Source organism: Drosophila yakuba, chromosome 3R (assembly GCF_016746365.2).
Source record: "Drosophila yakuba strain Tai18E2 chromosome 3R, Prin_Dyak_Tai18E2_2.1, whole genome shotgun sequence".
Classification (NCBI taxonomy): domain Eukaryota; kingdom Metazoa; phylum Arthropoda; class Insecta; order Diptera; family Drosophilidae; genus Drosophila; species Drosophila yakuba.
Window position 1 is genome coordinate 6,012,686 of NC_052530.2, and position 20,001 is coordinate 6,032,686.

Genomic DNA, 20,001 nt, shown 5'->3' on the forward strand with positions numbered 1-20,001 from the left:
GAACAAAGAATTCAAATTAATTGTGCGCAAAATCGTAATTGCATGCGGGTAATTAATAAATTATATTGCCATATGCAAATCCGCAAACCTTTAAATGAGTTTCTGACGGTATAAAAACAAATTAACGAGAGTTTAATGTGCCGTATCTATTTGATAACTGACCGCCGAGGCAAGTATGCTATGAAAATATTGTTATGGCATTTAATTGACACAAAAAATAATTCCGCGAACAGGGACCGCAGGCCATGGCTAATGACCCTTCTATTGTGCATTATTTCTTTAGTTAATAATTGAAAATTAAACTAAATGTTTAGTGCTTTTTAATAATGGCTTACCGTTTGTTTGACTTTCTGAAACTGACAAGCTTAAACAAAAAAGCGAAATAAGCTTTAATAAGTTTAAATACAACAGAAATTAAGATTTCTATTTACAACTTATCCTCAAAGGTCCTTAATTGAGATTCTAGTTTGTAATACGTTGATCCTGATAAGTTGACAGGTTACGACCCATTTAGCAAATAGAACGTTGTTCTTTTCATCTCACAATTCACTGTGTAACCATCTCCCATCCTGTAAACAAACTTTCAGTCCTGAAAATCCTCTCCCTTCTTCAGGGGTTTCTTTTTTATTTCTCTATTGAGTATGCATCGATTGGTGTTTCCTTTTGGCTTTTACACTGGACCTTTCCTTCATTGGCTCATGCACTTTAGTTCATTACATCGTTTTCATTTGGCCAATTTGCTCACTTGACCATGGTTGATTTTTATTATTTGGTCTGGCAGTCGCCAGGAAAATTGAAATGTTTTCGGTTGCTTTGTTTTGTTGCGTTTTGCATTGCCTTTTTATTTCTTTCTGGTCAAATAGAGGGACAAACTAAGTGACTGGCTCTGATATCCTGACTCCAACTAGTTGCATTCGGTTTTCCCTTGGGCTAAGTATTCTGTTCAGTTTTCCTCCTGTCTCTTACATCCGTCTCCTGGGTCTGTGTCTTGTGCCCTGTGTCCTGGGCCAGCTTTCAATATCTGTTATTGTCCTTCCCTTGACTTCCTGCTGCTGCAGCTGCTGTTTGCATGCTACTTAATGTGGCACTCACTGCTGCCACTACGTGACTTTGCCATCATCTTCATCACGAAGCCAGTTAAAATGTGGTCAATTCTGACTACTTTCCTGCTCAGTTTGTTCTGTGATCCTTTGGCTTTGGCCATTTAAGTTGGTTTCCATCATTCCGCAAACGTTTACATCCTTCGTTAGCTGGTGTCATTGAATGGGGAAATGTTAAATAACTGTGTGTAACTGTAATGTTACGCTGGATATTTACTATTTTCTTTCCCTTTCATTACCATACGTATTAAATGTTCTAGTACACGTTACGAAAGTTTTCTTCATTATTTTGCATTTTGTGGGCTGATAACGCCTTCCTTATTACCAACTTCTGTTTTCTCAGCCTCATTTGTCCGCCTCAAATAAGTTACCCAACCGCAAAAAGTTTTGCCTGCTTACAGAAGAAGTTCCTGCAAATACAAACTGCAATTTGCCAGCAGGGCCCCCTCTCGGCAAACATAATATGCATATGATATGCTTAATTATTTATTACGACTAATTTGAAAAGTCCCCAACAGATTTCATCGTATGCAAACTTTCACGGTGCTGAGCCGCTCTGCATGAAAATGAAAAACCCAGACAAACTGCTTAAACAGCAGACACCATATGAGTTTCAGTTTACATAGGTCAAATCAGGGCAAGAACGAGAGCTCAAGGGGTTAGCTGCCGGAGGAAAATATCTGAATAAGCGAATCAGACTCGGAACAACCATGTTAAAGTAGTTTAAAAAGTGTCGTCGTCGTCGCCATTTCATCGCTCAGCTGATGATGAGTTTACCAGTTTACAGGCCAACTAACTGGAGACGAACCCCTCCTCCAGTTCAACTCTTCCAACTCAGGTCCCTTTGGCCCACATTACCACCCCATTTCCACCCCATTCAGGCCGCCGAGCACACAAAGCTCGTTTAAGTTTTAATAAACAAATTAAACTTGCTGTCTGTGCAGTTTTTGGAGCTTATTTTTTGGGGGGTCTACAGTGACACAAGATACCCCGAATTCGAGTTCAAGTGGGGTTAAACGCAATGTATTGGGGCTGAGTTTGGCAGAGAAAAGTGTGTTTTAATTGGAGATTTGGAAAACCGGTTAAATACTGTTGAAATGCATTCAAACCAAATCCTAAATCCTAATCCTAAGAAGGCATGGAATAGAATTATAATAATTTTCTTGTCCTTAATTTTTGGAACAATCAAAGTTAAAGCAACAAGATGCATGCATAACTTGTATCCCTTTCTTTCAGTTATTATGATAAAAGCTTTTCAGATACTTAAATAATTGTTGTTCTCAATTGAATTCCTCTGTGCACATTTGAAAGTCCTTTGCATGTTTAAATTCTGGGACTTTAGGCAAAGTCGCGGGATAACATTCATTAAATCCTAATTTGCCGAGGATTACGAGCAGATACTCGCATATGTGGAATGTTTGCCCCAGAATAAAACACTCACACAATCTCGAACCAAACGTATGGATATGCAGAGCAATTTTCACATTTGGCCCAACGCCCACAGCAAAAATTTCTCAATTATTTCAGCTTGTTTTTTTGTCGTTTTGCTGGGCTTGCGATTTTTATTTTGGGCAAAGTCATGTCTTGCGGAATTTTATTATCGCGGCAAGGATGAGAAGGATGCGCCACAGTTGCGCAATTATAGCGCCGCCACAGAAATTTTGTTAACGTAAATTTTATTTCTATTTATTTTCCGTGCATCAAGCCCCGCCTAGCATTTGTTTTTGGCGAGTTCTTTGCGTTTTTATTTTGCTTTTCTGTATGAATTTTAATGACATTTTTTCCAGATGCTCGTTTGCTATGCAAAAACCAAACTAAAACAGAAGATCTGAAACCAAATTTAGACACTTCAAATGCTCAATGCAAATGTCATTCCATTTGGCCAGGATGTCTCTGCTGCCTCTATTTCTCCGTTTCTGTTGATTTCGCTACGTATGCATTTTTTTGATGCTGCGGCAAATACCAGCTTGCAGAGCGTTGCCAACTTGGCCAATGTGCCAACTTGGAGCCCTTTGTTAGCCCTGCTAAATATTCGTTAACGTGGCGAGCAAATTTCGTTGGCAAACAGAGTTCCGTTTTGGCGTCCGCGAAGTCCCTGCTCTCTATAAAATCCAAATTTACATATTTGCACATCTAAATCGCAGTGAATTTGCATTGTTTGCCAAGGCTGCAATTTTGACGGTTTTGAAAAGCGGGGCAAACTCGAAGGCTTACTTTGTTAGAGGAGCAAATTCAGGTAAAGCTTCATTTAGGGCGCTGAAAAATTATTTGGGTCAGTGTTGGCAGCCAAAAATGTTTATTAAGTATTTTCCAGAGATAAAACGAACTAAAACTGTTTAAAAACATGTTAAATCAAAGGAAAAACATGTAACTTAAACATGTATTTAGCTCTGCAAAATAAATTTGAAAGACATCACATTCGTATAAATAAATATATATTTAATGCTGACCCAATGACCTAGTATTATAAAATGAATGTGAGGCCAAAGGATAAACAACATATTGTGAAAATATTGCCATATGTATATAAACACTACTTTTTGTTAAAAACTTATGTACATTTTCGCTTGAAATGTTTAAACTCGCATAACTTCAGCATTTTTTTGTCATTAAAGGCATTTTATTTAAAACGTTCAACATTTTTTAGGTAATAAATAATATAGCAGTTGGGAAAAGCATATTTCACATTCGCCAACTCATTCTTAATTAAAATATGTTTTCACCGACGTTTAATTTACATACTCTTGGCTTCTCAAATTTATTTCGGGCACTTAATGAATTGCTAACATAAATTTCGAGATTTACAGCAACTATTTTAAATTAATTAATAAGAGTGAAAAACGAGCGCGAATAAAAGGAAACAGCAGAGAGAAAAATGTCATCTGCGGCCAATTGAAATGCGGGTGGGCAAACGTGGCGTATGATTAATATGCATTTTCAAAAAAGAACAGAAACGCAGAAGAATTTGTGTTTTTTATTTATGACTGAACGTTGAACTTTCCGCTAAAGTCAACGAAGCTCACATACAACAACTGCCACTCGGGGGATTTGGGTTAATAGCCAGTGCAGGGGGCGTGTCAAGTCTGGGGGCAATGGGAAAACAGTGCCTACCTGCAACCCACAGGACAAAAAGGTGGCCGAGTGTACGTGCAAAGCTCACGAAATAATGGCAAAAGGTTTTTGTGTCGCTGTTATATATTTTTTGCCGCCTAGAAGGGCAGAAAAACAGGAGTAACAATATGTAGATGGAGGCAGGTGAGTAAGAACAGTCCGAGGGGCAATCGCTGGGGAAGCTTAACAGTCTGACACGCACTGAGACTGTGACCAAGATGAAAATAAGATCCAAATGAAAGCTACATAGGAAACCCGCTCACAATATTAAACAATGACACAGAAAACTCTCACAATGAGAATAAGCTGCCAGGCTGAACGAACAGGTGTGAAATGCAAAGCAGAACTTTTAAGGAATATGTATTCCACAACAACTTTTGGACTAATTTTATTGAAATATGTTTGCAAAACATTCTGAAAAATTGATTAAAGCCGATTCATTTTAGTGCTATTCCGTTTGCATATAAAAACCCAAAAGGATGACAGTTGAGGCAGCAGATCCCCAAGCGCATAACGAGCTGAAAAAGATGCTTTGCATACGAAATACAAAGCCTGACATAAAAAGAAACAGCAGCAATGAGCCGGACGAGCAGCAGAAACAATAAACGTATCACAGGTCACCAAAAAACCTAAAAAACCGGAAATTGTTTGGGGAAAGGGGAAAAACCTACGGAACTGGGAGAAAACCTGGAGATCCAAACCCCCAAGTCGTAAACTTGAGCCGCCTACAGAGTCCGGGAACAGACAAAAAGGATTATAAGCGCAGGGGAGGATAAAAAATGAGTAGGTAAAGGGAAATTCGGCAGCCCTCTGCGTCCAGAAGTGAATTAAAGCTGACACAAAAGGATTCGGCTTTAGAGCAGGGTTGTACTAGCAGGATAGTGGATAGTGGCCTCAAAGCCCACCCTGTTCCGCATATGTGGGTGTCTAATAATATGGTACTACCGTACTACCACTGACAGGAGCCACAAAAGTTTGGTCGAGAAGAGATAGTCATGCAGCCAGGGAAACCCAGAACATTTAACTTCGGTTTCGGTTTAGTGGGGTTTTTGTTCTTTCTTTTCCCCGAATCCTTTTGGCGTTTGCTGTCAGCAGCTTTCGGGGGACAGCTGGGAGATAGACCGTCGCCATATCGATTCCACCTCGAATCTTGTTGGCCAGGAGTCTGTGGCAACCACCGCTTGCTAACCAGGTTTGTTACCTGATTATACACAATCGCATGTGTGAGTACAGATGTATGTATGTGCTGAGTCCCGAGTCTTGTCTATTTGCTCAGTGCAGCGTAAACTCTGCAGATAAGTCAAAGCCAAGTGCAGCCAAGTTAATATTGCATGCGGATAAATTGGAGCTCATATTCCAGCTGCTCTATACAACTCCCCTCTCTTCTTGATCGTTGCCTTTGGCTTTATGCATTTCTGATTCCAGATTTTGCAGTCTGCATTTGATGGCTCAAGTTTTAGTTGTAATACTCGGCAGTTGTTAAAATGTTGGGGTATATGACTTTTAGAAACAAACATGTAGCTATCAAACATCTACATACAACATATAAATCTTATTGAATAATGCAATAGCCTCTTGCTCACTAGTTATTTTGAAACAACATGTAAAATAAATGTTTTTTTTAAATACTGGGTGTGCCTGCGTCGATTCAAACTTTCTCGTTTGTTTGGCTCCTTTAAGCCTCTCAGAAACTTAGTCATATTTGGATGAAACTTGCACAAGTAAGCAAAAGCAAAGTTTTGAAGGGGATAAGTGAAAGGAAATGGGAAAAAATATTTTCGAGTTTAAACAGAGCGGTCGCACAACTTCATCAAAGAAACTTATGAGCCATTCATGACAAAATCTTTTCAAAATCTGAACATAAGATAAATAAACCTATATCATTTCCCCACAAAATAAACATATACAGAAAGCGTTTCCTGTATACAGAAATCCGTCCACAACTATAAATATTATTTTTTGTGCCATTCCAAAGTGAACATTTTCCGTATCATATCTGAGGCTCCATATATATCAAACATAAATAAGTTTATTCAATTTATCGAACAAGCTTACAAATTTTAACTACCACTTTCCGCATAAAAAGGTTTAAATTAATCCCTCATCAACATTCTCTTAAACCCATCATTTTCCCGTTTTACATTTTCAAGTTGACCCGGAAACAGAGTTTCCTTTTCCCCACCCTTTCCTTATCATTCCGAATTCCCCCGTAACTGGCAAAAGAAATGTTTATAGAACATTTGCTTTGACACATCGCTCAAGATGATATAACAAGGAATAAACATAATCGAATAAATAAGCAACGTGGGGAGCAACCAAACTGCCTGATACAGCCAAATCGAATTCCAGTTCCCCAACTTTGTCATCCAGTAACTCCAGCTCGGTGCTGACGGCTCAGAGTTTGGTCATAAAGGATTTACACGGATGTTAACACGGGCCGACTATAATATGTAAAATGCTACAATGGCAGTTTCAAGAGCAGCAGCAGCAGCAGCAGCTGGATAAGGATGATGATGGGCCCTGTTTAAATTTTCTGTCATTTTGTTTTGGAAATGGGAACTGAGAGCAGGGAGCAGGGAGCTGGGAGCTGGGTTATGGCTGTCAGTAATGCTTGAACGCCCCTTGTGAGCACCACTTGACAGGTTTTCCCCCAGCGGCTGTATTTTTTCCAGGGAGGAGGGGTCTTGGCCCGGCCAGGACGAGCATTCGTCACTGGTGGGCCGACATCACTTGGTGATGTGTTTATTATGTGCCTCTAATATTTTTCGTTATTTAAAAAATTTCCTCAACAAATTATTGTAATTTAATACAAAAGTTAAAAAAATGGGTCGAGGAAAGCATTGTTCAGTTGAAGAAAGGAGGATGATATTCAACCTAACTGAATCTGTCAATACACCTGCTGAAATTGCCAAAATAATGAAATGTTCGAGGAAAATGGTATATAATGCACTGAAGGTAGCAAAGGAAAACACAGCATATTTGACCAATCAAAAAAAAACGCAAACCAAAGCCACGAAAAACTGACCCGCGTACAGATATGCTCATAGTACGGAAGAGCAAGGCGAATCCTTTCAAGTCCCCCGCGAAATTATGGAGGAAATAAATAAAGAGTGTGGCAAAAATGTATCGAGGAAATTAGTGGCAAGAAGACTAAATGAAGCTTCCCCCTTTGGACGCATCAGCAGAAGAAAGCCGCTCCTGTCAAAACGCAACATATCGCAACGATTAAGTTTCGCACGGGCCCACCGGGATAAGGACCTGAGTTTTTGGAAAAACATCCTTTGGAGCGATGAAACAAAAATCAATAACATAGGACCCGATGGTAAAACATTTGTTCGTCGTCCAAAAGGCAAGCTCTTAACCCCGGGTACACCATGAAGACTGTTAAGCACGGTGCCGGTTCCATTATGTGCTAGGGTGCATTTTCCTGGCGTGGTGTGGGTCCGCTTTACCGGATCAATGGCGTAGTGGATCGCTTTATGTATGTGGACATTCTCTAAAATCAAATGGAACCATTTACGTTTGAGATCATGCCTCTGAAATGGACATTCCAGCACGACAACGACCCAAAGCACATCTCGTGTCGTTAAAAAGTGGTTGAAGGACGAATCCATCCAAGTTCTGGAATGGCCGGCTCAAAGACCTGACCTAAATCCTATAGAAAATCTATGGAATGACGTCAAGGTTATGATATCCAAAAAAAAATGTTCGAATCTTGACGATTTGTGGAAAGGTGTCCAAGAAGCTGGAACTCCATTCCAAAGGATATTTATGAGGCGTCTTATAAACGCATTTTTATTTTATTCACATGGCCTGTCTTTCTTCTTCTGCCCAGCAAACAATCAAAACACAAAACACCACCAAAAATAAAAGAGGAATAAGGCAAACAACACCCGTACGTATTTTTGCGTCTTTAAAAAAAAAGATGCCAAATTCATACAGACATTTTTTCCGTCATATTGGGGAACGGAAATGATGCGCATAATAAAATAATCCTTATGAATTTATATGGCGAAAATTATTTTGGGAAGTGTTTCGAGTGGCTCAATCAAATAAATTTCCACTGGAGCCGTAGTGGAAATTCCGATTTTGATTAAAGACCTTTTGGGGAATTATGCGGTTTACTTAAATTACCAAACAGCAGTTCCCGGCTCTTTAAGCCCACTCAACACAGTTTCATGGCTGCTGCCATAAATTAACCCATCTAAAGCATAATTATGCGGATAAGCCATGGCGAGGCTTAGTTAGTGCTGCCATTCAGCAGCAGGAAGTGGGCGTGCATTTTTAACCAGCCATATCTTCCCCTCCTTTTTTTCTGGGAGCTTGGGGTCAGGTCAAGCCGAGCATGGCATTTACTTAATTGGCGCTTTAAACTGCAAAATGCAGTCACTTGCAGTGCATATATACGAACTCGTATAGCGGCTCCCACGTAAGCTCTCGTAGATGTATTAGTTCTGGCCATGTCGTGACTTAGCAAGGACATGCAGCGGAAATGTGAAAAATGAGCCAACAAAAGCGCGTCGGAAAGGCAGCAAAGCACTCTCTACTGTGTGAGAGGCATATACGAGTAGTATGCTCGCATACGTGTATTTATAGCCGTTGGCATATAAAAGCCATAAGCTGCATTTGTTGGCCGGCAGCTACGAAGCCTTTTGCCGTGGTTAACGGTCGTGGTCAGAAGCCCCTTTTTTTTACCATCTTCCATGATCATGAGCACCGAAAATGGGCGCGTTTTTGTTTGCCATTAATAAACCAAGAGGAGGCGGTAGGTTAAATGGCAGAACAGCTTCTGGTGCCCTGTTGGCATCCGAATCCAAAAGTAATATATATACCCCATTATAAAAAACTTTAAAACTGGAAGAGTATAATTAAGACCCCAATTGGATTGGTTTACTTAACATGGACCCCCCCTTATGAGTCCGTCATTCTCTTTTGCGGAAGGGACATCTAAATAACAGACTGCCGCCACAGAAACGCGCCAATAAAAAGGTCAGCCCAATAAATGAGAGCTATCTGCTCATGCAGGAAATTGTGTTCCTTCGTCGCGCAAATTAGCGGCATTAGTTGGGGCTGCCTAAGGTGTGGGGTTGGTCTGCAGACTCGATGGTCTGCTGTGGCCATAGAGGGCGTGGCGCAAGGGGGCGCAATAATGACCCGGAACTGCGTTCACTCGTGCTGGAAACTGCCGCTTTGCTGTCGCTTTTCCCCGTTTTCCCGCCGGCATTTTCTCATTTTAATTGATTTAATCGGCTTTGGCACATGTGTCACGATCGTGATCCACAGTCCCCATTTATACCCCTTAAATCCATCACTTGCTGCTCATTAAAAATGCCTCGTGCTGGGCTGCCCCTTTCTTCTGCCTCTTTCTTTTTTTATTTACCCCATTTCCGCTCTATTGGCGTATAAACAATTTTTGCGCATTAATTGAATCGCGATGTTTGTGTGTGTGTGTGCGAGCATGCGTGATTGTGTGCTCGTGTGTTTGTGTGTGACATGCATAAGTCAAATTAATTGGAGCTTCATTCCGCACACACACACTGAGGCCACCGACGAATTTTACGTCCTTTTGCTAGCTAGGATTTCTTGCCTTCAATTTTCTTGTTTTTGTTTACTGGCAACAAAGGCAACGAGCTTCCTAATGAAGGTTTAATTAGCAAACACACACGCAGAGACACTCACTTACAACACCCACACACATACAACGGCTGGGAAATTTTTGGAAAAGAGGAGAAAGTAGAAATGGCTGCACAGGATGAAGTCTCGAAATACCATTTCAATTATTTTATGTGCTGTGTGCCAGCGCCTAATTCCAATTTTAATTAGTTTATTTGGTATATAACGTAAGTGATTGATTGATTGATTGATTAAATTAGTTGAAATACAATTAAGTAAACGCTTAAGTTGGCATGGAAGTGTAAGTAAAAACGTACAAACAAAGAAATTGCAAAACGAGACGACGTGCTACACTTCTCCAATACATATATTCAGAGAACTTGTGTAGAAACCAAAATAATTCCACAACCGATACAAAAACGAGCAACCAGAACAAAAACGAGCAACATTTTAAGCCCTTTTTTGTGAGCAGGGACAAAAATTCCATCTGACATGCGACAGGCTCCAAGGGGTTAAGGAAAAATGTGGAAAAACACAGAGTATATGACAGATAAAAGGATGGTTGGGGTCGAAAATAACAACTGGGACAGATGCGGTTAATAATTGGCCAGGTGGAGAGCTTTCATACTTGTCACTCGCTCGGGCTCAGCAGAGTTTTGCTTGAAAAAATACTAGGTTAGTTTTGATGGAAAAGCTTTAATGGTTAGGTCAACCCTTACTGAATACAAACCCACACATTTATTAGCATTTTCCGACTCACGCTCCACTTTCATTTTATTTTTGCTCTTTCTAGGACCTACAATCGGAAATTGAAACCCATCGCGTGGTTTACGATCGTCTCGATGGAACAGGCCGCAAACTTTTGGGTTCGCTCACCTCACAAGAGGATGCGGTTATGCTGCAGCGTCGCCTCGATGAAATGAATCAACGTTGGAATAATTTAAAATCGAAAAGTATTGCAATCAGGTAAGTGCTTTTGACTTCTTGTTTCCTATAGCCAGCCTCGATTCTCATTTTTTGCCTTCCCGTTACTGCTGCTGAATTGTTTGTCCGGGTGGGGGTGAAAAACAGTTTTGTTGGTCGGTTCTGCTGCGTGTTTTTTTTAGCTTTTTTGCTTTTGTTGTTGGTCTGCCATGTTTATGCTTGTGGGCTTAAAGGGGGAGCACGGTGATTGCGGCCCAAGGATGCTTGAAAACCAGCTGAATAGAATTAAAGTAGCTCCATGCAGTTTTTGGCTTCAGTGTTTAAATGGGCATGCAGTTGAGAGGCTGTCGGCGGGCTAGTAAATTGCCCAGGGAGTTGTTAAACAGCCAGCTGGGCGTATGATGAATGAAACCGAATCTAAGTTAGATTGCCAGCCGCGGATAAATAAAATACTTATCCCAGTACTACTTTAAGTGTTAATTAAACCGCGTTAAGCCGTGCACAAAACGAGCAGTGCAGCGACATTGTTTAACAAGTTGAAAACAAGCCTTGTGTCTCATGTGCCACGCGGGTTAAACAACTTTGTGCCGATGAAAATGGGAAAATGAAGTCCGGAAAAGCGAGCAGTCAGCGAGGTGGAGATGAAAAGGGGACACACTTTACGGCTGACAAAGCCGCGAGGCGAACGAAAATCAATATTAAAAACGAAACGCGTGAAAAGTGATGGAAACGAGTGAAGGTCCGAAACTCCCTGGTCCATGGACACTGTGTCATAGATGAAATCGTGTGCAAACACTGCCCCAGTATCCTTCGTTCTCCTGTCCTGTTTTTGTTTTTGTTTCTCTTTTTTTTTTGTATTTGTAATTTCCCCATTTCATAAATAAAAGCTTGGCTTGGGCCCACAAATATTGCACCCTTGTTGATATTGATGCTGCCGATGATGAAAGTCGGGCTACATGTTTACAAAAGGGGTGTGGTGGCTATTGGGTATGGCAAAAGTGGACCGAAATGAATAATGATGATGGTGGTGACACGCAGAAATTCGCTCAACGCGGAGCGGGCGAGATCGCATAATGAATATAAATGGCAATTATCCATGGACCAAGACAGCACGGCGTATACGTTATGTAGCGCCCAAAACAGTAGGCAACGTTTATTTTTTTACGTTTCTAGAAGAGAAAATTAGCATCGTTACCATCTTATAGTATGATCAGTCTGTATGCTTTTAACAACAATTACATTACATTACAATTAAGGAAAATAAAAAATTCTAAATAAAATTTAAAGGTGTTAAACGCGAGCTTTTTATTATTTATTAATTGTTATGTTTTTATAGAGTATATTTCCTTGCAATGCTGCTTCTTTCATGTTGCTCAAATGTTTTTCAATTAAAGGCAGCAGACAAGATGACGAATGACACCTCGAGAGTGCCCTCATCTGATCATCCTCCGCCCAAATTGCAGCCCTCATTACTCTGACGTTCTGGCACATTTTCGTGGGCTAAACTTGGTCTACTTCCTTTGTTGTCTGGCTTGGTTTCCGACCCGCCGTCCGGAGTCGTTGTTTGCGCTGAGGATTTGTTGGCTTATAAATTCCTCCAAAATATTTTGGACAGCACTTGAAAAGTTTCACCGTGGCTGCCATTCCTCAATCCCTCTACGTCTTCCCTCTTTCTATTTGATTTTGCCATTGTTCGCTGCTGTTCGTTTGTATTAGCCGCGGCACTTTTTGGCTTTGGGTCATTTTCTGCGCAAAGTTTTGTTGGCTTTGAACTGTGCAAACCTTTTGCTTGCTGCATCTCTACAGGTGTTCTGAATCTGGTTTATTTTCCCCTTCACATTCTCGCTGATTGCCGTATCTGATGCAAATGGTTGTGTGTGCGTGTTTGCGGGAAGATTGATGAACCCGTATATTTTCTATGGATTGGTTTTCTCTAAGCTTTTTTGGCGGGTTATAAAATGATTTAATCGACAATATTTTTACGACCAGATTTATACTGAGGTGATGGATGCGAGGGAATGTCCGTAATCAATCAATATGCTTATGAAAAGCACTTTAATCAAATCTAGATACCTTTTCTATCACATTTTCAATAGAGAAAATCTGTTAAATCATCGTTGTTTTAATATTTTATAGTCATAGAAGTATATTAAGGTCAGGAAAATCATTAAATATTGATTGTTTGAAAATAAGTAGGACCCAAAACCAATCGTGTCACTTTTATTCTCTTAAAACTTTCACCCATATCAATTTCCCAAACAATTTGTCAGTCCCACGTCAGTAATTGTCCAAAGCCTATTCACAGAAATAAAATCCAAAGTGAGAAAACAACAAAGCATCTGAAACTTGAGGAAAAACCACCAAGTTTTGTCCGTCTCAAGTTATTTCCTTTATTTGCATGACGAAAAGTGAAAGTGAAAGCCAAAGGAATAGGCGTTCCGCTCCAGACGAAGATAAAGGTGCTAGAGCCAAGCCTTAATTATAATCAAAACCAGAGCAGAAATAATAAAAGAATGAAATGAGCACGCCAAAGAAATTCGCCTAAGATAAACAGACAAAAGGTCGAGGGGCAGGAAACTCCGAACGGAGAACCATAAAATCGCTGGAAAACTAGAGAAAGCGGGCAGAAATGAGATGACAATGAGGCTGTGACTATTGTTATTACCGGGTCGCGGGGCTAGAGATTTTTCAGATTTTTCCCTGTGTTATTTCTTGCTCCCCTTGACTGGCAGTACAATGGTCGAAAATATGCCAGGGCGAAATAAAATGTGAATAAAATGTCATGGCATTTCACAATTACAGCGACAGCTGAAATTTGGCATAGACCAGTTGTGTTGCCCCTAACAGGGTACCCGGCCAAAAGCCAAAACAGGACACTTTAATAGACCTCACTTAAGGAGGACATTTTGTGCGCCACGAGGAGCGGAACATTGAGGCGCAGGACGAGAAGTGCCGGAAGGCGAGCGGAAACTCAAGGAAATAGACAAATTGTCGCTGACATTTTGCGGGTGCAATCAGCACAGATGCTTCCTCGTCTGCTCTAAAGTGCAAATTAAATTTAATATTATTACAGCACTTTCGTGAGCACTGAGAAAAATATAAAATGCTCTTCAAATAAATATATTTAAATAAAACAGTCTACAAATTTAAATACATATATTTAAATAAATATATTTAAATACATATATTTAAGTAAATATATTTATACCCGTTACTCGTAGAGTAAAAGGGTATACTATATTCGTTGAAAAGTATGTAACAGGCAGAAGGAAGCGTTTCCGACCATATAAAGTATATATATTCTTGATCAGGATCAATAGTCGAGTCGATCTGGCCGTGTCCGTCTGTCCGTCCGTCTGTCCGTCCGTCTGTCCGTCCGTCTGTCCGTCTGTCCGTCCGTATGAACGCTGAGATCTCAGGAACTACAAAAGCTAGAAATGAGATTAAGCATACAGACTCCAGAGACATAGATGCAGCGCAAGTTTGTCGATTCATGTTGCCACGCCCACTCTAACACCTTCAAAACGCCCAAGGCTGCTACGCCCACACTTTTGAAAAAGGTTTTGAAATTTTTCATTTTTGTATTAGTCTTGTAATTTTCTATCGATTTGCCGAAAAACTTTCTGCTACGCCCACTCTAACGCCTACAAACCGCCAAAAACTGTGTTTAAGACTCTCCTACTCTCTTCCACTAGCTGAGTAACGGGTATCAGATAGTCGGGGAACTCGACTATAGCGTTCTCTCTTGTTTTAATTTGGGACTACGTTCTTAAAAGTATTGCGTTATTAAAGAGGGACAGACTATAACAAAAATATATTTTCTCTTAATTACTTTTACTGCACCTTTTTATTTAATTTACGTTATATTTGTCTTTAATATGATATTTAGGATGCTAGATATATTCTAAAATTTTTGTTGCAATGTAAAGGAACTCTGATTCTGGCTGCCCTTTTTCTCTAACACCCTTTTACCCTTGTTTCCCTGCAGGAATCGCCTGGAGTCCAATTCGGAGCACTGGAACGCCCTGCTATTGTCGCTCCGCGAACTGACCGAGTGGGTTATCCGCAAGGACACCGAACTGAGCACTTTGGGCTTGGGTCCCGTTCGAGGCGATGCCGCCAGTCTACAGAAACAGTTGGTAAGTCCTGGCAATGGGTCATGAAACCTTTTCCATTTCCCACTTTTTTGGTTAACGACCCAATTTTATACTACTTTTCTTCATTTTTGCATTTCATTTTTACTTGAAACTCCCGGGGGCTCCACCTCAATTTGTTTGTCCGCCTGGCCAACTAATTGTGTGGAAGTTTTGCGTGGTCTCTTGACACATTTTTAGGTCGCGGGTTTAATGATGCCAAAAGTGACTTGGCGAGCTGCCACTTTGCACTTTCGGTCCCAAATTTTCTGGTTTATAATTAAATAATATTTAGCAAATACCTTAAGTATATTTGAGCCATGTACATGCATATTTGAGCGAAAATACCATTTCCAACTGATCCGGTAATTGCAGTTTGATATGGGTAAACTGTTTAGACTTGTAGCAATGCAATCATTTTGCAATTAGCACAATTGTATTTCGAGTCTGCTGTGTCTAGCCCAAATCAGTTGCTATGATATAATTTAATGAGTCGGTAGTATAATCAATTCGATCCGTAATTCATATTCAGAATGTAAATATAAAAACTTGGGTCGATCAAGTTTGAATATTTTATGCTCAGATATTGGCTTTATGCGGGCATATATTAAATCCTAATCTTTTTCAAATCCTGCAGGGAAGCAGATAAATCTTTATATGTTAGTTGTAATGTACCGTATCAATGTATTTAATGGCTTGCAATAGAACCCGCATTTTAGTTGGTATATTCGGCTAAACAGCCACAACTCCTCCTTTCGAGTAGAATCTCCTTGACCGAGTTGCGTATTCGACCACGATTGGGCTCAGAATTCTTAAATAATTGTTAAATGATGCTTGTTATGTCAAAAACATGGACACACTCGCCCGATTCCACACATCCTGCCATACATGGGGTGAATCACTTAGAGACCTGCCTGAAAAGGGAGGTAAGGGAATTAGGGAAAAAGTGTAAGGCAGGAGCCAAGCAGGCCACTCTCCGAATGGGAAAACACTGTCTAACACAGCATGAGGCACTTGAATTTCACTTGGCCCCACTTACTGCCCCAGATCCGAGCTCCAAGAAACAAGTGAGCGGAGGAGCAGCTGGGAAAAAAATCAGCCAACTTTTACCCCGTGGAGAGGAAAAAGAAAGGGGCGTCAGCAGGGGGTAGTGTATAAATCTACTATTGCCTGCCACTAAGTTACGGTCTGCCGAACATTTACATTTCGGCCTGAAGATTTTATTTGCCAGCGAACGAAGGATTCAGCCATCGGCCACAAAATTCCGGGTCCAGCCCTCTCGGTCCGAAGTTTTATATTGTTGCATTTGGTTATTTCCCAACTAAATGCATTAAACGAGAATTTATTGCCTTGGGCTGCAGAAGATGCCATTCCCTTGATAGTTTATGGGCCTTGACCACTTCAACTGTATTTTTCACACGGCGACCAACAATCATGAAAAACCTAAACATACTTTTATATATATAGTTATTGCACAAGAGTTTCATTCATTCATGTATTGCATTCATTGCCGTTCCACTTGCAGGACGATCATAAAGCCTTTCGCCGCCAATTGGAGGATAAGCGGCCAATTGTCGAGAGCAATTTAACGAGCGGTCGTCAGTACATCGCCAACGAAGCAGCCGTCTCGGATACCAGCGATACGGAGGGTAAGTTTTATGACCACCAACGATACACTAAAAAGTCGCCGGCTAAACTACCCATTAAGTGGACCACAAAAAGGTTTTCCATGAATCTCGTCAAGTGCCCTTGTGGCGCAAAACTAAAATTGGATTTGTTAGGGTCGGTGGAGAATCATGATCTATAAAATGCCCGTAGAATAATAGAGTCTCCTAGTAATGGGATACTCAGGGAGTTCGTTGACACGTTCTTCTAAAGGGTTTTGTTATTGAAGGGTTGGGATCTGAATAAATATGTTGACCTTGACTACCAACATGCAATTTTAAATTGTCTCGAATAAATCTCTATAAATTCTTTCTTTGAAATACCTACACAAAATTAAAAAGTCACTTTTAATGTTAAAAGCTTTATGATGCTCATTTAAAACTAACTAAACTTAATGTTTGTATATTGAATAAATGTTGCCTAACACTATTCTAAGAAAGTTCCCCTCCACACATTAAATGAAACTTAATAATGAATATTCTTGCCATCCTTCTTCATGTTGAATGAATTCAGCAAAACTTCAACTTTTTATCCCACCACCCAACTTGTTCGACATTCTCTTGAGCATTTTACAATTGATTGAACTTTCTGTCGAATATCTCTCACGAATCACCGAAAAACTAACATGTAAGAATTTCCTTTAACTATTTTACAAAAGCTTAGGAAGCTCAGAAACCACACTATCACTCCCACTTCCAATCACACTCACACTAGCACGCATACAAATACAAATCCAAGGATTGTACTTCGGAACGTGAGCGCCTAAAAGTAGACAACGGTTGTTGGGCAACCGGAGAATTGCCAATTGATTTTGCACCACCACACGTATACCCCGTTCTAAAACCCCCGAAACCTCAGAACTGGCTTTAGTTGCCATCGTAGTTTTTTTTTAGCCTTTAGTTAACAATTTAGCAAATGGCTGTGTGGATTTAGCTCGGTGGCGGAGGCTGGAGCTTGGTTAGGGATTTGTTTTCTTTTTTTTGTGGCATGGCGGGTTGTAGGAAGGCTGGGAAAGCGTCAATGATAATTGCGACCAGAGCAATTAGAGCGATTAGTACGCTATTAGTGCCAGCCATCAGCTGTGGGAGAGATTTGGCCGAGTCCCCATCACACCATCAGTTTGTGGCCTTTGATTTCAGAGATTCTTTTTCGCCACTGGTGGTAGCAGCAAATGCCCCTACAAATGCCAAGTTAAATGAGTTTTAATGCCTATTATAAGTTAGTATTAGTATTTTAGTATAAGTAGTATAAGTAATACGGGATCTATTTATATTGTTATTTATTAAGTGAAAAATCCGTACCTCATAATATTGTATCTTAACATCACAGGATGGAGAAATATTCTTAGGAATTACCAAACACTATATAAAAATTAGTGAAGTAGCTCTATTTTTATTAACTAATTAAGAGGAAGAGATCGAAAAAACAATATTTAATTTAAACCAGTTCGATTTTGTATACAAAGTTTAGACATACATACATTGAACTTTTAATTTGTGTGTATTGCATTATGCCAATAATTATGCATATTTATTTTTATATTTCCTCGAAACCAACCAAAAGTCATTTAAATATCAACATTTATGCAAGTTCTTCTTATAAAATCAAAATTGAAAAGGAAAAGTTTTGCCAGTGATGCGAGTAAAAAGCAGAAAACATGCTGAGCGATAAACTCAATCTTTAAATTGAATTTGAATATTACAACGGAACTTCGATGGAGACGGAATGGGAAAACTCAGCTCAACTCTCGATATTTGCTTAGCATCACATTACCAGCTGTCCAACCTCTCCTTTGGCCATAAAAGTTGCTCGCTGTCTCCGTCCGTGCATTAAATTAAATTCGGATTTACCCAACTTTGAGTTCGCCTTGTTGCCTTCTTTTCTGTGCGACTGTTTTGGCCTGCCCATAAAGCAGCAGGAGTTGCATGAGTAGCAGTAGAAGCATGAGAAGGAGCACCAGCTGCCACTCGACTATCAGTCAGTTGGTCCTTTCGTCCATGGATCTGCTATTGCATTTCCCTTCGCCGCAGAGCGCGTCAGTTTGTCTTTCAAATTTCCTGACACTTTTCCTTTTCGATTTTCCCGATGCCGACGACGACGACTGGTTTTGGCTTTCATCTTTTACTGTTGTGGAAGGAAATAGCTGAGCTGCTCTGTTGGTTTTTGCGGTCTCATCGAAGCTAATCGATGGCTTAAAGACATTGATTCGAATTGAGTTTTTCTTGAAACTTTGGCTTTAACCTGCCCATCTCAGCTAATTGATTCACCTGCCGAATCATGTTTGAGTTTTCTTTTGTTTCCACTCAGCTTGTGGGTTGGCTTTCCCCCAGAGCTTACCTGTCCGAGAGATTATTTTATTGCAAATTTAATCACAGGCTGCAATCAGCATAATCAAAGATGCCAAAGAACTGGCAGCACACAATCATCGAGCCAACACTAAGAGCCATAATATAATATCATCTCTAATTCATAAACTCCTGTACGTGCAGGTGGGGAATGCTGGTGGGATCCTCCTCAATTTAATGGCAGCGCCATTGTCTTTTTGTCAGAACTTTGTCTTTGACTTGATTTTCATAAATTTAGTAACGAACATTTCCTTATCATAATCTTTTCCTTCTCCCCTCAGCCAACCATGATTCCGACTCGCGTTACATGTCCGCCGAGGAGCAGAGCCGTGAGCTAACACGCAGCATCCGACGGGAGGTGGGAAAACTTTCCGAGCAATGGAACAATCTAATCGATAGATCTGACAATTGGAAGCATCGCCTGGATGAGTACATGACGGTAAGTCGAGACTTGCAACTTTTGCCTCTCATTTCCTGCGTGACATTTTCGTAATTTGACTTTGGGGCCTCATGGAAATTTGAACTCGAACAGGCGCGTAATTCTCGATTTTTACATCTGCTCGTTAAGTGTCCATTCTGTGATGGGAGAAAAGATCTGCATTTTTAAGAGGAACTCAAATTTAGTTTGTTTTTCCGAATGAGTTTAACTTATGGCAGAAGTACTACCCGCATTCTTGGCACATTTTCCGCTGTGAAAATATTTTGTTCAATCACACTTGCTGTGGCCACAACCAAAAGTTTATTTCCAGCTCAGAATACTTTGTCCTTTTTCGTTTCCTACATTTCTTGGGCTAATAAATGCAAGTGTGTTTTTTATGACGCCAGTCGTTCGAGGCTTTGTCTGTCACAGAACAACAACACAATATATTCCACCGCAAGGGCATGAATGTGTTGAAAGGGACGGCAAAACGGTACGGGCTGAAAGGAGGCTATTTCGAATGTCTGCTGCTAGCGTCGTTACTCATACGCACCGTAAATTTGATGCAACAATGTTTGATCGCATAAAAATGTCACACAGACTGTGCACACAATGGCTTCAACATGGGACCCACCAGTCCCCATTTCGGTGCAAAAACAACTCGTTCTGAGGGCAGAAAATGTAAAAAATAT

General features: G+C 40.4%; 1 protein-coding gene across 18 annotated transcripts in view; it reads left to right on the forward strand.

Moving 5' to 3' along the window:
• The window catches only part of LOC6535695 (dystrophin), a 141,240-nt gene that overhangs the window by 88,100 nt on the left and 33,139 nt on the right, over positions 1-20,001 (forward strand). For all 18 annotated transcript variants that reach the window (XM_039375195.2, XM_039375205.2, XM_039375198.2 and 15 more), the window contains 4 exons: positions 10,618-10,790; positions 14,737-14,887; positions 16,407-16,530; positions 19,173-19,330. In XM_039375195.2, the coding sequence (XP_039231129.1) occupies positions 10,618-10,790; positions 14,737-14,887; positions 16,407-16,530; positions 19,173-19,330 (606 nt within the window). The remainder of the gene's footprint in view (positions 1-10,617; positions 10,791-14,736; positions 14,888-16,406; positions 16,531-19,172; positions 19,331-20,001) is intronic.